Raw genomic sequence first — 21,603 nt, forward strand, 5'->3', positions numbered from 1 at the left:
AGGCTTGCTACCTCTGAGGAGGTCTCCTATTACACCGGAGGTCAGTCTCGAGAGACTGATTCCCTTAGTAGATTTTCTGGCAGCGTGGAAGCTTCTGCCAAATATCTCACGATGGGTCCTGCAGACTGTAGAAAGGGGTTACAGAATTCAGTTTGGTTCTCCTCCGCCTCGTTTCAATGGGATCGTGTCCACTGTGGTGGGTCCCGAGCAGGCTCCGGTGTTAGAACAAGAAGTAAACACTCTCTTGAGGAAGGAGGCCATCGAGGTGGTCCCTCCTCTCGACAGAGAGTCCGGGTTCTACAGCCGGTGCTTCATTGTTCCAAAGAAGGATGGGGGGGTTGCGTCCCATTTTAGATCTGCGTCAGTTGAACTGCTCAGTCATGCGGCTGAAGTTCAGGATGCTCACACTCAAGCAAGTGGTGTCTCAGATCAGGTCAGAGGACTGGTTTGTCACAATCGATCTAAAAGATGCATACTTCTATGTCTCCATCCTTCCTCAACACAGGAAGTTCCTGTGGTTTGCTTTTGGGGACAAAGCTTACCAATATCGGGTTCTTCCATTCGGCCTTGCACTCTCTCCCCGAACTTTCAAGAAGTGTGTGGATGCTGCTGCTCTAAGACTAAACGCCAAGAAAAGTGTGCTTTCTCCATTACAGAGGACTACTTATCTGGGCGTGGTGTGGGATTCAACCACCATGCAGGCACAGCTGTCTCCTGCTCGGATTGAGTCGATCCTTACTGCAGTCGCGAGAGTCAGAGATGGCCGGTCACTCACTGTAAAGCAGTTTCAAAAACTGTTAGGTCTGATGGCAGCTGTGTCCAACATGATACCTTTTGGCCTGCTGTACATGAGACCCCTATAGTGGTGGCTCATGACCAAGGGGTTTTCCCCGAGGGGGAATCCGTTTCATATGATCAAGGTCACGCGGCGATGCTTTCGTGCCTTAGACATGTGGAGGAAACCTTGGTTCTTGTCACAGGGCCCAGTGCTGGGAGCTCCTTGTCGTCACGTAATGTTAACGACAGATGCGTCCATCACCGGTTGGGGTGCAGTCATGAGTGGCCACCCTGCCCGCGGTCAGTGGAGCGGCCGCCATCTCACGTGGCACATCTACTGCCTGGAGATGTTGGCCGTGTTTCGAGCACTGAAACACTTCCTCTCAGACCTCAGAGGCCATCATGTGTTGGTGCACATCGACAACACAGCGGTGGTCTCGTACATCAACCACCAGGGAGGTTTGCGTTCGCGCCCCTTGTACAATCTGGCACACCAGATCCTTGTGTGGGCCCAGGGGAAACTCCTTTCACTAAGAGCAGTTCATATCCCTGGGCATTTCAATCAGGGAGCAGATATCCTGTCGAGACAGGGGCTGAGGCCCGGGGAATGGAGACTCCACCCAGATGTGGTGTGTTAGATTTGGAGAATGTTTGGCCAGGCTCAGGTGAATGTGTTTGCGACTCGGGAGACATCGCACTGTCCCCTCTGGTTCTCTCTGACTAATCCAGCTCCTCTCAGACTGGACGCCATGGTACAGATGTGGCCGAGGCTACGTCTGTACGCCTTCCCCCCGATTGCTCTGCTCCCGGGAGTTCTGGAGAGAGTGCGCCGGGATGGGGTCTGTCTGCTGCTAGAAGCCCCATTCTGGCCGGGCCGAGTATGGTTCTCGGATCTGATTTCCCTTCTCGACGGCTCTCCATAAGAGATTCCCGTCAGGAGGGATCTCCTCTCACAGGCGGAGGGCACGATCTTTCACCCCCGCCCGGAGCTGTGGAAGCTGTGGGGGTGGCCCCTGAGGGGGCACAACTCGTAGCTTCCGGTCTCTCAACCGAGGTTGTTGAGACCATCCTCCAAACCAGAGCTCCCTCAATGAGGAAGCTGTATGCCCTGAAGTGGAAACTTTTCACTTCCTGGTGCGGAGATCACCAGCTTGACCCAGTTAACTGCCTAGTCGTTCCAGTGCTGGAGTTCTTGCAGGCTCAGTTCTCCGCAGGGTTGACCCACTCCACACTGAAGGTGTACATGGCGGCCATAGCTGCTTACCATGCCCCTTTCGGTGGTCAGTCTCTGGGAAGACACCCCATGGTTACACGTTTCCTCCGCGGTGCGCTGAGGCTAAGGCCTCATGTACGATCTTGTGTTCCCCCATGGGACCTGGCCGTGGTCCTGGAGGCTCTCTGTAAACCAGTTTGAACCATTAGAGGAGGTTTCAGATCGAGTTCTGACACTTAAGACTGTCTTCCTGTTAGCCATCACATCACTGAAGAGAGTCTGATTTTGCATGCCCTGTCAGTGGCCTCCTCCTTCCTAGACTTTGCGCCTGGCTTGGCCAAAGCTTTTCTGTACCCTAGGCCGGGGTACATGCCTAAAGTGCCCTCCTCAGTACCACGGCCTGTCGTACTACAGGCTTTCTGTCCTCCTCCCTTTTGGGAGCCTGACCAGCAGAAGCTTAACTGTATGTGCCCAGCACTGGATGCATACATCCACAGAGCTGCCATGTGGAGGAAATCTGACCAATTATTTATCTGTTATGGTCCTTCCAAGAGGGGTCTGCCTGCTACTAAGCAGACCCTCAGTTGGTGGATCATTGATGCCATTTCTTTGTCATATGAGTCCTCTGGTCTCCCCTCACCCTTGGGGGTCAAGGCTCACTCCACCCGAAGTGTGGCGGCCTCCAAGGCCTTTCTGTCGGTGTGGCTATGCAGGATATTTGTAACGCGGCCTCCAAGGCCTTTCTGTCGGGTGTGGCTATGCAGGATATTTGTAACGCTGCGGGCTGGTCTACGCCGCTCACCTTCATCAGGTTCTACGACCTTGACATTCGTGCCGCTCCAGGTTCCTCTGTCCTTTTGCCGTAGTTGTGCTGAGTACATGTACACTACGCAGGGACTTGAAAGTCTGGCGGCATGGGCATTCTCGTTCCCAAAGCGTCTCTACGCAGCTCGAGTTCCTGAAGGGGAACGCCTCAAGGTTACGTATGTAACCCTAGTTCCCTGAAGGAACGAGACGCTGCGTCTCCTGCCATACTTCTGGCATCCCTGCGAGTGCTTCCCTCATTCTACCAGAAGCTGCCGCTGTTTCCACCGCATGTGCATTTATAGCTTCCTGGTCACTACGTCATCCCATCCGTGACGTCGCGCCCGTCCATTGGACTGATTACACACTTGATTCAGAGCGTGGTCATGCTGAAGATGTTCCCAAAGAGTCTCGACGCAGCGTCTCGTTCCTTCGTTGAACTAGGGTTACATACGTAACCCTGAGGTGTTTTGTTGTGTAGTGTTGAATGACAGAACACTGTAAATATGTCTAATTAATTGCAACGTGGCAGTCTATTATAAAATGCAGCCAATCACAACAGTGTGTGGATGGGTTTTCTCTGTTTGTATGCACACTTGCTCTCTCAGCTTGCGTTTAACATTCAGTCTTCCACAATCAGTCTCTTCTCATTATTTCAAAATTAAGTTTAAGACCACACCACAAAAATATAGAAATCAAGCAACAGGCCATATGAAGTGTCCTTCATCATGGTTGTAGCTGCAATAAAATTGGTTAATATGAAAGTGACACCTTATGATAGAATTAGAATTAGAGTTTGAATATTAATCCACAAACACATCCTACTCTATGTATAAATCATGCTCCTTGATGCTTTAAAATAGATACTTTATAGTAAGACTTTAAGTGGTGGACAGTAACAAAGTATTTTCACTTCATTACTGTATGAGAAAGTGCATTTCTCATGTATCTGTTATGTCGAACCAAAGAAATCTCCACTGCCTCTGAGACAAAAGAACGATGTCCGATTTGTGAATCTGTTGAATTGGTTCAGTAATCACACTGAAAGATTCATTCGTGAATCAGACTGAATGGACTGCAGCAGTTCTTGAGTCAACAACTCACTGATTCAATGATCAGGTCAAAATGACCACAAACTTGTATAACGCGAGCGTGTGTGACCGATGGTGCAAAAAGTAAGTTACTAATGCTGAATTTTAGTATTGATTATTGTAAATGAAAAGTAGTATGTTTGCATTATTATTCTTTAAATATAACATTATTCTTAAAATATTAATGCATTCTGTTTTCATACTGTTTGTAGCCACATATTTACACAAACTTTATTTTAGAAAATACTATAGGGTGTATAATTTGCACACTTGAATGATCAGTAACCTAAATTGATATTTTTGTATACTGTACTTTAATGTTTTGATAGTGTGTAATGGTGTGTTTTGCTAATAATAAAAAAAAGTTTGCTTATTTTCAGATCAATACATGCTATTTGCAATACAATACACAATAGTCTGTCAATAAGAAATCTTTCTTATTAGTGCTGGTTAATGACTAGTCTGAGTAGGCTAGAATAAATAATAAACATTCCATTACTTTAATACTTCAGGACATTACATCAGGTAGTTTTGTACTCCTACTGAAGTCAAATGGAAAATGAGTATGTATTATTTTACAGGAGTAATATTTTGTTAGAGAATCTGTACTGTTACTCAGGTATTTGATTTCCACCACTAAAGAATTGAAAGTGTTAAGAGCTGCAAATGCAATATTTCATTTTGTATTTCTCCATAATCTCAAACTCATTAAACGAAACTCCAGGATCTGAAATGGTTGTGTCAGATTCTCTATAAAGATACCCATTACTTATTCTGCTAAAATGACTGTCAATTAATGCAGAGCTTGCTTTGTCTTCAGCTGCATTGATCCTAACCCTGCAATGCTTATGTGACATCAGTAAATGCTTATGCTGGCTAAAAATTATTCTAAAAAAAATGTCATCATTTACTGATCCTCAAGTTGATCCAAACCTGTATGAATTTCTTTCTGCAGATACAAAAGAAGATATTTTGAAGAATGTTGGTAACCATGCAGTTACTTTTTTTCCCTCCATACTATGGAAGTCAGTGGCTGATGGCAACTGTTTGCTTACCAACATTCTCCAAATAACTTCTTTTGTGTTCATCCAAGGAAAGAAACTCATGCAGGTTTGGAACAACTTGAGGGTCAGTAAATGATGACACAATTTTTATTTTTGGTTGAACTATCTCTTAAAGAAATGTTTTATAGTTGCTGTGCCAGTCAGTGTCAGTTTCAATGTGTTTTCTAATAAAAAAAATTACACATAGAGTTTATTTGCTCCAGAATCCTGTAAAACGAGATCTCTGTTCAGTGTGTTAATTGGATGTGTGTTTTCATGTAGTAAGTTCCCTTTGGAATAATTGAATGAAAACAGCAGTCTCGTGAGATCTACTGTGGTGAAGCAATTGACAGCCTGTCGAGAAATCCAGGGCCACAGGAAGCTTGTGAAAATCAGGAGAGACTGAGTTTGACATCTGTATTTTTGTTCTACCACTTAATTTGCACGTTCACTCTGACATCTCACTTTAGGAAGGTCTCTGCTATGAGTGCGTATGCATATCCCTGCAGCTCTCTGAGCTATAATAGAAATATCTAAAATATGTTTACATGCATCCTAATAATCTGATTTATAGCTCAGTCAGACTGAAAGCACTTAAATCAGATTCAATACTACCCTGCATGCATGCTGTGATGCCACTGTGCTTATGTTTATTCGCAGAAAATAAAAAGAATAAATAAATGAAAATGGTCAGTATAGTAGTCTGAATATTTGCTAGACATTTGCATTAGAAGTTCCTGATATATACATATATATAAATGCCAGTTCTGCTTGTGGTTCCAGTGACTGTTGCACTGACATTTCCTTTCAAATAAAATGTGATGCACATTTTTCTGATATTTGCTACATTTAGGTTACCTACTGTATAAACAGTGCACTTTATGAATCTGCAGTCAGATTGAATTCCTCAATTCTATCATATTTTTAGCATATTTTTTCTTAAAGCTTTATTTTTATATTAAAAAAGATGTCAAATATAGGTCTTAGAAGAAAGTCTAATACAATTTACTTAATAGTCATTAAACTGGATTTAAAAAAAATGCATCTCATTTGCTAATAAAGAAAAAGAAAGGATTGTTTTTCATGAAGAATAAAGTTCTAAGCACACATTAAATACATCATCCATTGTTTTAATGTGCAATGAAGGATTACAGCCCAATAATTCCATAGGCACATGTAAAAAGCCAATGTTGGTACTTCAAGTATATTAGTATATCTATATAGTAATATGTATGCTAGTTAATAGTGAGAATTGGTCCTTAAAATAAAGTTTTGCCATGAATATCACACTGAGCTAGCTCTAGCCTTTTAGGGGCCCTAAGCAATACTTTGGACTAAAGGTTGAAAGGGATAATGTTCATTAAAGCATTAATATTGGCTATTCGGAACTAGAGATGAAGCGGCATGAAAATTTCATATCACAGTGACCAAGTGACCAAAATTATCATGATTATTGACGGTGTTGCTAAATTGTGATGGAAATGTTCAGAAAGAACAAAAACAACAAATAAAATTAGCAGCACTATGCACTTCTGTTTGCATAAGCATTAAATTAATGACATTAAAAATGATGGCCGGATTTTATACAAATATAAATAAATAAATATTGATTGGGTGACTTTCAATGTTATCCACTAACAAAAAAAAAAAAAAAGAAAGTTTTATAAAATAACACATTTCAGCCTTTAAATCATTTTTAATAATATGATCAAATAATTTAGCATTTTTGAGTCAAAATGATAAATTATTGGCATTAATACAATTGGTCTTAATACAAATGGCAGCAGGCCTGAATGAAAATGTAAATCCACGTCTGACAGCAGGTGGCGCTTATGGAACAGCAGAAATAGAACTGTTTCCAGGTAACCTCTGTAAACAAAGCAGCGCTGCACTTATAAACACTGCTTTATTAGGCATTACAAGGAGAAAAGATGCATGCATATATTAGATATACCTGCTTTTCCCGGCGCAGTGGGTATGATTTTCTGCTGCATTTTGCTATGACAGTGTTTTTGAGAGCATGAGGGCCCCCTGGTGGTTTGGGAATCTAATGAACCTAGCATAGTTTGAATATAAGGATGACCGGCGCTGACACCGCTTATCCCACTCAAAATGACAATAAACATGAATGAGGTACAAACGTATGTTTTCAAAACCAATCCCGTCACTGTAGGGCTTGACTTCCTTGGCTATTTGTCTGGTTATTATATCTCAACAATGACAGTATAGTGAAGTCCTTTAGCAGCTATCTGTAATGCTGCTTTCTAAGGGCATGTGTGTGTCTTCGCTCAGCTTCTTTCATTCCAGCCTAATGGCAGTGTTGAGAATGAGATACTTTTGTCTGGTTTTTAATTAAGAGTTCAGTCAATGGAGCCCAACTTCCCTCATTGTGTTCAGATTAGCCAGCCGACTGATGATGAGGATTGTGGGAGATGAAGCTGGCTCCAGGGGAAACATGTGTTCATATTATCAGACAAAGCACATTTCCCCCTCTGTCTCTCTGGGTAATGGAGCACGCTTTGCAGCATGATATTAATTGAAGGAGGAGAAGAAGCTAAAAAAAGACAGAAAATGGAGGCATTGGCATAACATTTGCACAATGCATAAATTCAGACCTTGGAGAGCGTCCTCATCCTGAGTTTACAGCTCGATAGGCGACAGGTTCCGAGGATAGAGAAGCAGCTCAGTGGATCATTTAAAACATGTCTTCCCATCTGATGCGACACAGCTAAAGGAGGGTCTCGCAGCATTATAATGTTCACCCGACAGAGCGAAATGGAGCCATTAGGTTGAAATGGCTTAAAGATGGCAATAGGGTGACTGTGAAATATTGTTGAGGTTTGGTTTGGCATTGTTTACCTGCCCTCCCCATACACCACTTTTTTTCAGATTTTTTTCTGCTATAGTGGTTAACTGATATATATATCACCAAAGCTTATATATCGGCCAATATTTGGCATTTTTGAATGATCAACATTGACCAGTATTTTTTTCAGTTTGACAGTTATGTTGGACTTTTATTTTGAAAGCAATGAAGACACAGAGTGCACAAAACTCCCATTCTCTGTCTTTATTATTTTACAGTCTCTGTTTAACAGTTCTGACTATTCAATTATTAGACAACATGTTTAAACAAAGTAAACGGAAAGGGCTTTTACATTTGCCAAAAATAGAACTTTTTATATTAAAAACAAACAATCAAGCCAGCCCAGATGAGAAAAAGTTACTTAAAAGTAGCATAACGCATTGCTTTCCATAAAAAGTAACTACGTAACGTATTTACATGTAGTAGCTTTTTAGGGAGTAATGAAATATTGTAATGCAATACTTGTAGAAGTAACTTTACCCAATCTTTCTTGTTTCAGTCAAAAAACCTGTTTCAGGAGAAGAACGAATCCCCTATTTCACTCAGAAATATGTCACATAAAACATACAAAAAAAAAATGTATATCTAACTGGTTTTCAAGTCAAATATGTTACTTACTATAATATCACTGAACCAACCTCTATACATCAATTTATACCAACAAAACAAATTTTGTGGTTTAAATCATGTAGAAATAGCTAAGATAACAAGTGCAGGTAACCAATTTTACAGTGTCTAGAGGAAATAAAATGGGTAGTTAAAGCTGTTGACTTTAAATTTCTAAAATGTTGTGCTCTGTCAGGCAAATAACCTGCTAAACACAATAATAGTTCAGCTTCAGATCTCTTCCATCGTGCTAATTCATAACTGCGCTTGTGTTGACATGTCTGTGAGGATTTGTCCAACGCCAAGGGACACACGTTCGACCCAGATACAATAACAAATGAGACTCAATTGTTGAGAGCATCATCTGCGTGTGAATGCTGATTTATTAATTAGATCGTTCATTAGTTCTGCTCCCCAGTCGGTGACTTTCACTCACCCTGTTTACCTGAATGAGTCTGGAGCCGTTCATCAGTCTAGAAGCCTCTCGGGGACGGAGATTGGGCTCTGGACCGACTACTGTTGTGAAGAGTGTTTCAGATAAATGGACGCTTATGTGTTTGTGCCCCACAGTTTATTGAAATGAGACGGCTTGTTCTGAGGTGTCTCTAACCTTGACTCTGAATAGAAAATGTGAAATTGCATCTCCTGATATTATTGCTTTTTCTGCATACTCTGTATTATATGTCAATGCAGCATATTCTATAGTGATTCCTGTAGGGTGAATGGGAAAATAGTTGCTCTATGACTCAATAGCAAAGGGAAAACCCTTCAAATAGTGACAGATCAGCCATATTGGCTGCTATTGATAAAAATGGTCAAGTACAATAGTTGCTGAGAGAAACAATGATTATAATATATGTTTGCTCTCCTTAAGTTGCATTTATCATATGAACCTACAGTAACTTCAAAGTTAAAGGGATAATTTAAAAAATGCAAGTCAGCAGTTTCTGTCACTTTGAGAGTCAAAAAAAGGCATATCAGGCGACACAAAATTAATAGCCACGACGATATATACTGAGTGAGGTCTTATGAAGTGAAACAATTGGTCTGTGCAAGAAACTGAACATTATTTACAACATTATTACCTGTAATTCAGAGCCTCATGCAAACGGGAAATCTGATTCTTTTTGGCAAACTGGTTCTTTCTGATAGGTTTCAATTACCATGAGAAACCATAAAAACATTAATTTGGTCCCTTCATTCAAGAGCTGGGATGTGCATATCAGCGGCTCATCATTCTAAAAAGAACTGATTCAAAAGAAAAATTTGTTCATGAACTGAATATTTGCCTGTGGCTCTGGATTACAGGTAATAATGTTGTAAATAATGTTCAGTTTTTTGCACAGACCAATCATTTCACTTCATAAGACCTCAGTATATCATCAGGAGCCATGGGTATTATTTTTGTGTTGCCCAATTTGTTCTTAAGTACCATAGCTGCTGACTTGCATTTTATGAATCACCAAGGACCATGGTTTCATCTAAAAATCTTCTTTAAGAAGAAAAGTCACCTACATCTTCGATGGCCTTTGGGTGGGTTAATTAACAGCTAATTTTCATTTTGGGGTGAGCTATTACTTCAAAATACATCAAGAGGCTTCTGTTTTGATTGCAAAGTAATAGATAAACACATATAATATACACAAATATACATGTAATTTGTATACTAATATACACAGATACATTACTAAAATGCATTGATTTTCATATTTACACATATGTGTGCCTAATTGTATTGGATGTGCACTTGTAGTGAACATCAGTTGTTAAAAGTATATATTTGTAAAACAAACTGTTGCAGATAATATAAAATTAATTAAATAAAAAAATATATTTCCTTTACTGTTTCTTGACACTTTTTTTTAAAGTGCACTTTTGTAATCATGTCAAATTAAACACTTTACTTTAAAGGACATTTTAAATCAGTGTTTGCTTTTTTTGTTGTTAAATACAGTTTACTGTAGTTTGTTATTTGATATTACATTTAAGTTAACATGATGTACTAAATGTACTAAAATGCAAATTCATCATTACAAATGACATACATTAAAGTATATTTTAGTCTACCATAAATAAATACATTTGGCAATACACTTTAACCATATTTCAATTGACAATAAAAGTAATTATAAAAATTTCATATAAAAATATACTGTAGATGAGTCAGAAAAACACTCTAGTTCCACAAAATTGCATTTTATATTAGTTTACTGTGTCTGAAAACATTTTTTTCACATTTGAATATATTCTTTTAAAGTGTAAGTTGTCTTTTCATCAGTATGCTTGAAGGGTAGTTCCTCACAAGGATATCTTGCCCCACTCTCTCAAATTTAGGTTTGTTAATTTATCTTTGCATTATGATTGAGGATTTGGATGGTTTCCTGTACACAGAATGAGCCGATGTGTCCAGCAGCTGTTGTTAGTCCATTTAAAACCAAGAAGCCTCCAACGGCTAAAGGCTGAGTGCTATTGATTGAGCCCTAGAAGAGCTGAAGTGCACATACAGTGTCCTGCAGCAGCACACACTGATGCTGAGACTGTAATCAAGTCCTGTGCTGCTCCTCCTGCTCTTAATCCATTAAGTGTTTGACAGCCGTGCAATTGTTTCCACCTACAAACCCTTTGTCAGGTGACAGATCTGGGGTCAGAAAACTGCCGGGTGAGTCTCCCACTGTGTTTGGGGGGATTTATTTGGTTATTGTCCAGTTGTGTAATGCCTGAGAAAAGGGTTCACCTTGATGCTAGTGTTGCATTACGGCATGCCTTGCTCAGGTGTAGATGAGAAAGAAGCATTTATATCTGGTATTTATTGCATACTTTGAACATTTGAAGTGGCGAATACTGTGTTTTGATCTTAAATGCCATGCCTGACAGGATAATAGCAACCACTATTTGAGACCTAAATATATGCAGCGCTTCTTTCCTGCAGCTTGTGACATTTATCCACAGGGATTAGCCGTATTGCTTATAACCTTATATATGTACAGAAACTGACTGTCTGACTGTCAAAGGCCGGATTCTCTCACTAATATACTGAACTAAATGGATACATAGCACGTCTGCTTCTGAAGAGTTCCTTTTCTAACTTCAAGAGGATTCATTTTATCACAGGAAAAGCTTTTTGATCATGTTGCTGCACAGACTGCAGAGACAATGCCAGCACTGTAAAGAAAAGATTGTCAGTTGACTTCAGAAAGTGCTTTATAAATGAACTGGTTTTATTCAAGTCAAAAATATGATTTTAACGTGACTGAATCAGCCTGACTACATTAGGTTGCAGCAATGAAAGTCATTAAGGGTAGATCAGGTAGAAATAGCTCCTCAGGGTAATGACAGCACATTATTATTGTGTCCTTACATGATATGAAGAATATGAAGGATTTAGATTCATTAAATCTCAATGCAGCTGGTTCTATGGCTAGCCATTTTAACATTTAATCATTAAAACGTACTAGTATCTGTTGTTGTGCTACTTGCTTTTTAGCTACTAGTATCTATTCTATTAATTACTAGTACTTATTCTTTAGTTACTCGTGCTTCTTACTACTAGTACCTTTTTAAAAGATGCTACTGCTTATTCATTAGATACTTTTTCTTATTTATTATATATTTGTACTCATTCATTAGATATTATTATCTATTAGGTAGATATTATTACCTATTATTAGATACTAGTACTTAATCATCAGATGGTATTGTGAGTTACAAAGTCAGAATTGTGTGATATAAATTTGCAATTTTGAGAAATAAAGTCAGAATTGCAAAATATTGCAATATAATTGCATGACTTTTTTCTCAGAATTGCGACTTTATATCTCACAGTTATAAAATTTTTTCTCAGATTTGAGAGTTTATATCTTGCAGTTCTGACTTCATAACATGCAATTGCGAGTTATAAAGTCAGAATTGTGAGATATAAACTTGTAATTGTAAGAAAATAGTATGTTTTTCTCCGAATTGGAGTTTATAACTGGCAATTGCGAGTTTATATCTCACAATTATGAGAAAAGAAGACAGAATTTTAGGAAAAAAAGTCAGAATTGTGAAATATAAACTCAGAATTGTGAGAAAAAAATCAGAATTGGGAGTTTATAGCAATTCTGACTTTATTTCTCAGAACTGCGACTTCATATCCCACAATTCTTTTCTCACAATTGCAAGTTTATATCTCACAATTCTGAGAAAAGTCAGTTACCTTTTTTTTTTTTTTATCAGTGGCAGAAACAGGCTTCCATAATTCTGACTAATAACATAATCTGACATAAAATGAGTAAAAAATCAGTTGTGATTACTAAGATAAAATAATTGTTACTAGTAACAATTACAACAGATACTACTGTCTAAATAAGCACTAGTGCCTGATGAATTACTACTGATATTTATTAAATAGGTATCTGTAGGTAACTAATAGGTAAGTACTAGTATCAAATAAGTAAGAACTAGTATCTAATGAATAATATCTTTAAAAAGTTACTCGTACCTAAGGAATAAACACTAGTAGCTAATGAATAAATACTAGTACCTAATAGAATAGATACTAGTAGCTAAGAAGTAAGTAGTATAAAAAATACATGCATTTTAAGGATTAAATGTCAAAATGGCTTGCCATATGTTTGAATCAGTGAATTTACATAATCATTTGTGAGCTTCTGTATGAGTATAAATTGGGTTTATGTAGATTTTATTCAATGTATTCACCATAACTGATTGATCATACATGTCCATGCATGGCGTCCTGCTGTGTAACTACAGTCGAGGATGTACTGAACATCACTGATCAGTTATTCATCACAGCATGGCTTCACTGGCTTCCCGTACTGCTGCTAAAACACTCAGGAACAGAAGAGATTCTGCTGATTACACTGTGAAATCTGCTGTTTGATTAGATAACACATCTTTACATTCCCATCAAGTCTTCATTAGTCACGCAAAATGCCAAAGAACTTTTCTTTCTTGGTAGAAAAGAGATGTAAACAGAAATATGTTAAAAGTCAGAAGATACGGGTTCTAAAGCTCCAGAGAAATCAGATGAGCTTGCCATCTCTCGTTTTGGACGGTCTAAAGGCCGCTGAGTAGCAGCAGAACAAAGAGAAACAGATCTAACTGAACCTAATAGAGCACTGAATCGGTCACTGCTGTTTTGAGAGTTTTCAGAGTGTTTTAAACCGGCGCTCTGTCAACATGCCATTGTAGCGTCTGCTCAGTCGTGTGATTTGACTGTGCTGTTTAACCTTAAAATTGAGTTTATAGTGTTTTGAGTTTATTTGAGTGCCATCTTAACCAGATAAATTCAGAAATGTGTTCTTAGTTGTCATGCATATTTGCATTGTGAGAGAGCAGGGAATCGACCGTCAATATAATACTGACAGTGCAGTTTATTGAATGAACACTTAAATAACAGAATGTTTAGTGAACATGCATACATTCAAAAAAAAAAGAAGAAGAAAAAACAGACCTTTTATCCTGTAATGCAATGCAATGTAAGTCACATGATTGCTCTCTCTGAAATGTGCTTCATGGTCGATATTTTTGCGTGCGCGCGTGTGTGTGTGTGTGTGTGTGTGTGTGTGTGTGTGTGTGAGTATGTGTGAAAGTGAAAAAGAAGAAGAGCTATAGACCTGTGTGATACCTTTTATGGAGAAAAAAAGGATATATTTGAGGATTAACTCAGATTTATGGCATGTCATAACAATTTATACGTTTCAGCACTGACCTTTCCCTTAGCACTTGAGTGATAGATGTATTTCATTACCATGTTTGAAAAGTACCAAACGGAACACCTTCCCGTCAGAGTCGTACGTGATCAATCAAGGCGGGATTGTGGGTAAGAAGAGCAGGTTTGTGTATGGAGACGACCCTGATGTCATGTTAACAGACAGGCTTGACATTGAGGTTATGTACTGTACGAATATGTGCTGCAGGAAAACACAGAAATATAATTTGAATGCCAAAACAGAATGATTTCCCCTGTATTAACAAGTGTAAAGAGTAGGGTTAGTTTCTATTTAGTGTGTAAGCATTCTGAAATGCTTTAAGTAAGAGAATTGTCACACATTTATGGCCATGCGTGGCCTAAAATTAATACTCGGCAAGTGCCAAACGAGAGAAAAATCAGTGTTGGTGATTAGAATAAAGCGTTACCTGCCAGTATGCTGGTAAAAATTTTTTTAAAGTAATTCTAACAATGCCTGGGAAAGCAATATGGCTTAGTGTGTTTATTAAATCTTAAAGACATTGTAATTATATAAATATGTAATCTAATGCACTGCGTGTTTCAGAGTTTGATCTTTTCGGTGTTTTCAGTGTCTTATAACATGCATTTGAAAATGCAACATTCCCCAAACATCTTTGTTGGTAATGAGAATGATTTATAAATCTCTTGTCAGCAAAAGAGAAGCATTTGAAGAGAAGCATTATAATAATAATAAGGGATTCACTCCCGTTTTTTAATGTGTCACTCCTGAAACTTTACAGTATGTATGTGGCCAATAAAGCACACTGCACACTGTCGTCCCAGTGTGTGTTTGAGATTGTTCAGTTCCTGCAGTATACTGTGGTGGTCAGAAGCTGCCGGCGGTCAGCATCAGTTACTGTTGACTGCGGTTTTCTTCATTAGACGTAGTGAGACTCCTCTCAGCGGGCGGCTCTGATCCGTCATGTAGAGGAGTGTAACCTAATGACTTATTCATACCATATTTCCTCCTCTCATCAGTCGAGCAGAGCTTTGTATACACTGTCGTCTTCTGCGCTGCCTCCGTGCCGGATACAAGAAATCTTCCTCCCACTCGAGGGGTCTTAAAGAGCGGCTCAGCGGGTGGGCTGTGTTTGCATAATTTTATTGCCAGTGAGGAATAAACAGTCACTACCACACTTGATTAATCATGGTTCTCATTTTCCCCGCCGTCTTTTATAGACATAAGTGCTGCGGAGCCGCATGGGAATTAATGTGACAGTTTAAAACATGCTTGCTAATCCCTCACCACCGAAAGAAGCTGTGATACAGCTAAAGTGTCTAAATGAGAATGTTTACCTTTTGTCTTTGAGTGTAAATCGCAGGATTACAGTGAATTAATTGAGACCCCTGCACTGAACGACTGTCCAAAAATGCAAATTGCAAACGCATCCATGCATAAATGCAAATGCATAAATGCCTTCGGACATATCCAGCTAATTAAATTCCTCTGGTGTGCTTTACAGGAGACACGTGCACCATGGCGGAGTACAACAAGCTGAAGAGCATGCTGCTGGACATGCAGCCCAGGACCTCCAAAGACGGGCAAGCAAACGCCATGGACCAGAGGAGGATCCTAGTGGACACAATGTTCAAGTATATAGACAGAAACCAGGACGGCCGTCTGAGCAGTGAGGAGCTGGCAGAGGTGAGGGACCCATAGGATTGCAGTTCAAGAAGATATGGAGGAATATAAGCCAGGGATAGTGTACCTTCAGCCAGTCATTTCGCTCCACTCTGAAGGGGTTTATTTTTCTATAATGACCGCCGGACTGCACATTATCCTGCATATTATGTCAAAGATTAGGAAATATTTCAGAGTCATTATTTACAGAATCATTCCAAACCAATAATCTGCTGTTTTTCTGTGAAACCCAATGTAGAGGAATCATTATTCTTCTATTCAGTTCAATTCCATTCATAGTGAAGTTGCTTGTTGCACAGCTACTGACCAAATAAATCAAATGAAATATTAATTTGAGTTTTACAGTTTTACCTGCTTATTATTTTAAAGCTTCCACTAACCCTTGTGAGAAAAGAAAATGTAGTACACTTGTAAACAAATGTAAACACTTACATCACTATGATTCTTAATACACTTTTAAAACTCATTGCAATTTAAATCATTACGCTTTAATCATCTTTTGTCATATTTTAAATAACTACACTTATTTTGATGTGTTGTCTAACATACTAAAATACATGTAAAGTACTAGATTATAATTTTAACTGTAGTGTTATTTGATATTATATGTAATGTTAATATATTTTAAAAGTACTAAATTTCAGCTTCGTTATTACAAATGTTTAATTATAAATAAATTTAAATACAGGACATACACATTTCAATAGAAATTACATTAAAGTACAGTATATTTCAGGTTTACCATAAATGCTTTAAATAAATAAATAAGCACTCTTAAATTCAACTAATTGCATTTCAAATAAATTTAAACTATAATACTTTTTTTCATGAAAATTTAAAGGGGTCCTATTATGCTTTTTCACTTTTTTAATTTTAGGCTGCGCTTCTCGTCCAGTGTGCGACTGCCTGAAACGCTATTTTTTTTTTCACCTCCGTGCCCAAACGTCTTTGTTTGGGCTTCCAAAAGCAGATGATGTCAGGAAACAGTGGTTGCAATTTATTTTTTAACTCTGTCCCTGAGCATTATAACCCCAATTTGCTATTGTGTGCTGCGTATTTTACTGAGGACAGCTTCCACATCATGAGTAAGAACGAGAAGTGCCGGATTCACCAAAAAGCTTTTGTTGAAAGACGGAGCAAGGGGCGGGGCAGTACTGAAACACCGTCTAAGCTGTTCGCCAATCACAACGCACTGGGACAGCTAACCAATCACAACACATTTTGTTTTTCGGAAGGCGGACCTTCATCAAAGCCGGAACTAATCGAGCCGTTTGTGCCAGGCTGGAGAGAAAGGTATTTTAATAATGTAAATTATGTGAAAAATAATGTGTTTTTCGAACCACCAAGCATGAGAGCATGTTCTAGTACACCCCCAAAACAAAATCAAGACTTTGTAAAAGAGCATAATAGGACCCTTTTAAATAACGTGCAATTAAGTTTTCAAAAATATTACATTCAGTTTTCAGTTCATGTGAATAGTTTACCCAAAAATGAAAACATCCTCAGGTCATCCAAGATGTTGATAAATTTGTCATCAGATTTGGAGAAATGTAGCATTCCATTACTTGCTCAGCAATGGATGCTCTGCAGTGAATGGGTGCCGTCAGAATGAGTGTCCAAACAGCTGATAAAAACATCACAATAATCCACAAGTAATCCACAGCACTCCAGTCCACCAATTAACATCTGGAGAAGACAAAACCTACATGTTTAGAAGAAATGAATTATTTATTAAGGTGTTGTGCATCTTGTGGCCTGAGAGTGAGTAAATTGTCCACAAATTAAGATTTTTGGGCAAACTATTCATTTAAGTATATTCTTTTAAATTAGGCTTTTATCCATAAGTACTCTTAATAAAAAGTATGCTAATATGTTATTATTTTTCACAAGGGAAGAAAACATTGTCACAAATCAATATTACAGTATATTTAATACTAATGTCCTCTGATTTCATTTTCAGTACAGTTGATAATTCAGAGTATGAGAGATTGAAAGTACTGGTTACATTATCCTCTCCTCTACTGAAGCTCATGTTTAACCCAAATCAGGTTCTGCTGACTCAGATTTAGCCATTATTGAAATCTGAATGGCACACTGGTTCAGAATGACATGTGGGTGAACAAATACTGACAGGTTTTTCATTTTGGGGTCAACTCTTCCTTTAACACCCATATAGCATGTGTCAACCAATCAGCATCAAGAACAGCAGTGTCGTGGTACAAGACAAGAGCTTCATCATACCTGTAAATTATGTTATGTAACCCGTTCTGAGTAGATTACTTACAATGTCGTCAGTTTGCTTGATGAAAGCTGTAGTTAGTGACGTAATCTAGGTTACACATTTTAGGTAATGTATTCTGACTACTTTTTAGATTACTTTTAGATTACTTTTTATCAAACTTCATCAAACAAAAAAGCAAACGTTTGGGAATCTCTCCATTACATGAACAAACATTAATAAAAACAGCAATGACTTTACATGCCCAAAGTCTTCCAAGCCTGAAATATTTTTGTCCAGATTTCCAGAATCAACAGTAACTTGCATAATTATCTGTTTCACACGTAACAGCTTGAGAGGTGCTTTTCCCCTCAAATCCAGAAGCATGGTTTGCAAATTTATTTATACGACATTTGTGAATATAGTTAAAGCTAAATGACACACAGTATTTTCACACAGAAAATGTAAAAGAGAAAAAATTTACTGCCATTGATTACCATGTAATCAATAAAAAGTTACTTTAATCTGATTACGAGCATTGTAATAATAATATGAGCAATGTAATATACTTTAATTACAAATACTTCATTTTTGGAGTAATTCAGATTACATCAATTACTACCCAGCTCTGTATGTAACTGAATTGAATTCTTCCTGTTCTTTTACAGATCTCCATAAAGGAGCATTTAGAAAATATCTTATTGGAGTGCACCATGCAAGACCTCCTGCGTTACGACGATTACAACAACGATGGTCACCTGACCCTTCAGGAGCTCTACACAGCCTTCCGTGAGTGTAGACTACACAGTACAAATGAGCCTCTCTCACCATGTGGCAGGTCTGCAGATTTTTTGTCTGCCAGGCACCATTACATCTCTCTCTGAAGCGCTTTGCAAATTTGCAGCGAACGAGCACCTGATCCTTTGGGCCAATGAATGCTAATCATGGCCCGGTGATGAGAGATGAGTGCTTTTGGCTGAAAAAGAGAGATGAGATGGCAAGCCCAGATTATCTCGTATCATCCATCGTCCCACGCCGCATAAAGCAAACGCCCTCATTTCATTCGTTTCCAATTTGCCAATGCAATTCGCAGTCCCAGTTCTCTGATTGAGCAACTGTGACTAAAATTATCCATCCATTCCACCAGGAGATCAATCAAAGCATTAGAGGTGCCTTGCAACCCTTACTTTAAGATTCAACTGCTGGGGCAAAAAACACGGCTCCATTAACCAGCGCCAGTCGTTAACCTCACTAATGAGGGGTTTTAGTGAACTGCTTGTTGTCATTATACAGTCCCTTTGCTTTTGTGTCCAGCTGGCCAGTGTTGGTTCTCAGGTGAGGAGGTTGAGTGTACGAGTGTCAGTGTAATAAAACATTGCTCTGGTGAAGCCCTTCTCAAGGTTAAGCGTGTTGCCGCAGTGGGATTTTGGAGGATGCCATCTGCAATGAGGGAGGAAGGATCACTGCTGCAATTGACTGACTCATGTGTTTCATTCAAACAAACGTACCTGAGGAGATCCCACTCCACGCTCCTCTGTTTGTACGGCACATTTCAATCTGTAGGGAAAGACGCTAGTGTTTCCTATAGTTCTTTGTGTAAAAAAATAATTTTCATGCTTTGCTATGTGCTTTACACATGGCGTTCAACCATCTGTGAGCTGGAGAAGAAACATACGCACATTCATGAGCTTTTGATTTTTACCAATTTGGTGACACTTCAGATTATAGGGAACACATATTCACTATGTTTGCCCTCAACAGACTGCTAATTTGCTGCTTATTAATAGTTAGTAAGGTAGTTGTTAGGTTTAGGTATAGTGTAGGATTAAGGGATCTAAATTATGCAGAATGAGTTAATTAATATGTGCTTTATAAGTAATAAACAGCCAATATGCTGGTAGCATGCATGACAATAAGCAACTAATAGTGAATAGCGTTCCCTGATCTAAAGTGTGATGATGCTGTGATATTATTTTGTTTAGATGTCATTATTATGTGAAATTTGCATGTATTGTCTCAGTTGCTTGCTAAAATATAGCTTAAAGGGATAGTTCAACCAAAAATGAAAATTCAGTAGCACTTTAGTATTCTCACTATTAACTAGTTGCTTATTAGCATGCCTATTATTAACATATATGGTTACCAGCATCGTTCAAAATATCTTCTTTTGTGTTTAACTGAAGAAACAGGGTTTTTTTTTCACTGAACTCCTCATAATGCATTCTGGGATTGCTTTCAGGAATGCATGTGATACAATTTGGACTAAAGCAGGTTTGCTCTGGAGAGGTCATAGAAAGTCATGGGAATTCATCTGTAATAAAGTGTGGGAATCTTATGTCTGGGTCACTCACTGTTAAATTTACACTGCGCATTAGAGTTTAGTCAGACGTGAGGTTTATAAGTGCAGATCATGCAGCAAATAAATATGAGTAAAGCCCATATAACATTAATCTGAAAAGACTGCAGCTTGAATTAATCTGACAGTGCTGGATTTCAGTTCTTTCACCAAAAGTAAAACATATAGGCCTAATGATAAACTTCAGTTTCTGGGACAGAAATATGACAACAGTAGAAACTAATGAGAAAAAAAAGAAGAAAAACTATTGTTATTGATCTTAGATAGTGATTTGAACAAACTCCTAACACTAACACTGCTGGACTATAAAGCAGGTGAAAAAAATCTGACACATACTTAATTACACTGTTAACTACAACTTTTGCCTCAATAAAATCCTAATTTGCTGCATATTAATAGTTAGTAAGGTAGTTATTAAGTTTAGGTATGGTGTGGATTAAGGGATCTGAAATATGCAGAATAAGTACAAATAAACAGTCAATATGCTAGTAACATGCATGCTAGTTAATAGTAAGAATTGGTCCTTAAAATAAAGAGCTACTGTTTGTCATCTAATGTTTTAGTCATCATATGTTTTCTGCAAAACTGTTCATAACTTTTTAAAGTCTGTTACAAAAAGGTACATTTCAATCCGAAAAATATTTTTTACCAAATGGCTATTTGGTCAAACTAGTTCTTAAAGGGGTCATATGATGCTGCTAAAAAGAACATTATTTTGTGTATTTGGTGTAATGAAATGTGTTTATGCAGTTTAAGGTTCAAGAAACACATTATTTTCCACATACTGTACATTATTGTTTCTCCTCTATGCCCCGCCTTTCTGAAATGCGTCGATTTTTACAAAGCTCATCGTTCTGAAAAGCGAGCTGTGCTGTGATTGGCCAGCTATCCAGTGCGTTATGATTGGCCGAATACCTCAAGCGTGTGACGGAAATGTTACGCCCCTCACCATACTGTGTTGATGCCCTGTCCGGCCGGAGCGACGAGTCAAAAACATTAAAACCCATTATAAACGAGGCATTCGTTGCTTCCAGTGGGGACATAATTATGGATTATAATGACTTATACTGTCTTTTTACACGTTGCATTACATCACGCCGCGTAAACATAAAACCATGTCTGCATTTGTGATCGGAGAAATGACAAACAACAAGCCCTACTCTACACTGCCCAAAAACTCGCTTTAAATATATAAAGTATAAAAACTCTTTAAATATAAAAGACGTACTTACAGTCTTTGAGTCAGAACAGCC

General features: G+C 38.4%; 1 protein-coding gene across 1 annotated transcript in view; it reads left to right on the plus strand.

Annotated features, from left to right (window-relative positions):
• The window catches only part of LOC107661768 (follistatin-related protein 4), a 213,868-nt gene that overhangs the window by 113,892 nt on the left and 78,373 nt on the right, over positions 1 to 21,603 (plus strand). Inside the window, exons 5-6 of the mRNA XM_016451535.1 lie at positions 15,598 to 15,779; positions 18,663 to 18,783. Of these exons, the coding sequence (XP_016307021.1) occupies positions 15,598 to 15,779; positions 18,663 to 18,783 (303 nt within the window). The remainder of the gene's footprint in view (positions 1 to 15,597; positions 15,780 to 18,662; positions 18,784 to 21,603) is intronic.

Source organism: Sinocyclocheilus anshuiensis, unplaced genomic scaffold (assembly GCF_001515605.1).
Source record: "Sinocyclocheilus anshuiensis isolate Anshui unplaced genomic scaffold, SAMN03320099.WGS_v1.1 scaffold207, whole genome shotgun sequence".
Lineage (NCBI taxonomy): Eukaryota > Metazoa > Chordata > Actinopteri > Cypriniformes > Cyprinidae > Sinocyclocheilus > Sinocyclocheilus anshuiensis.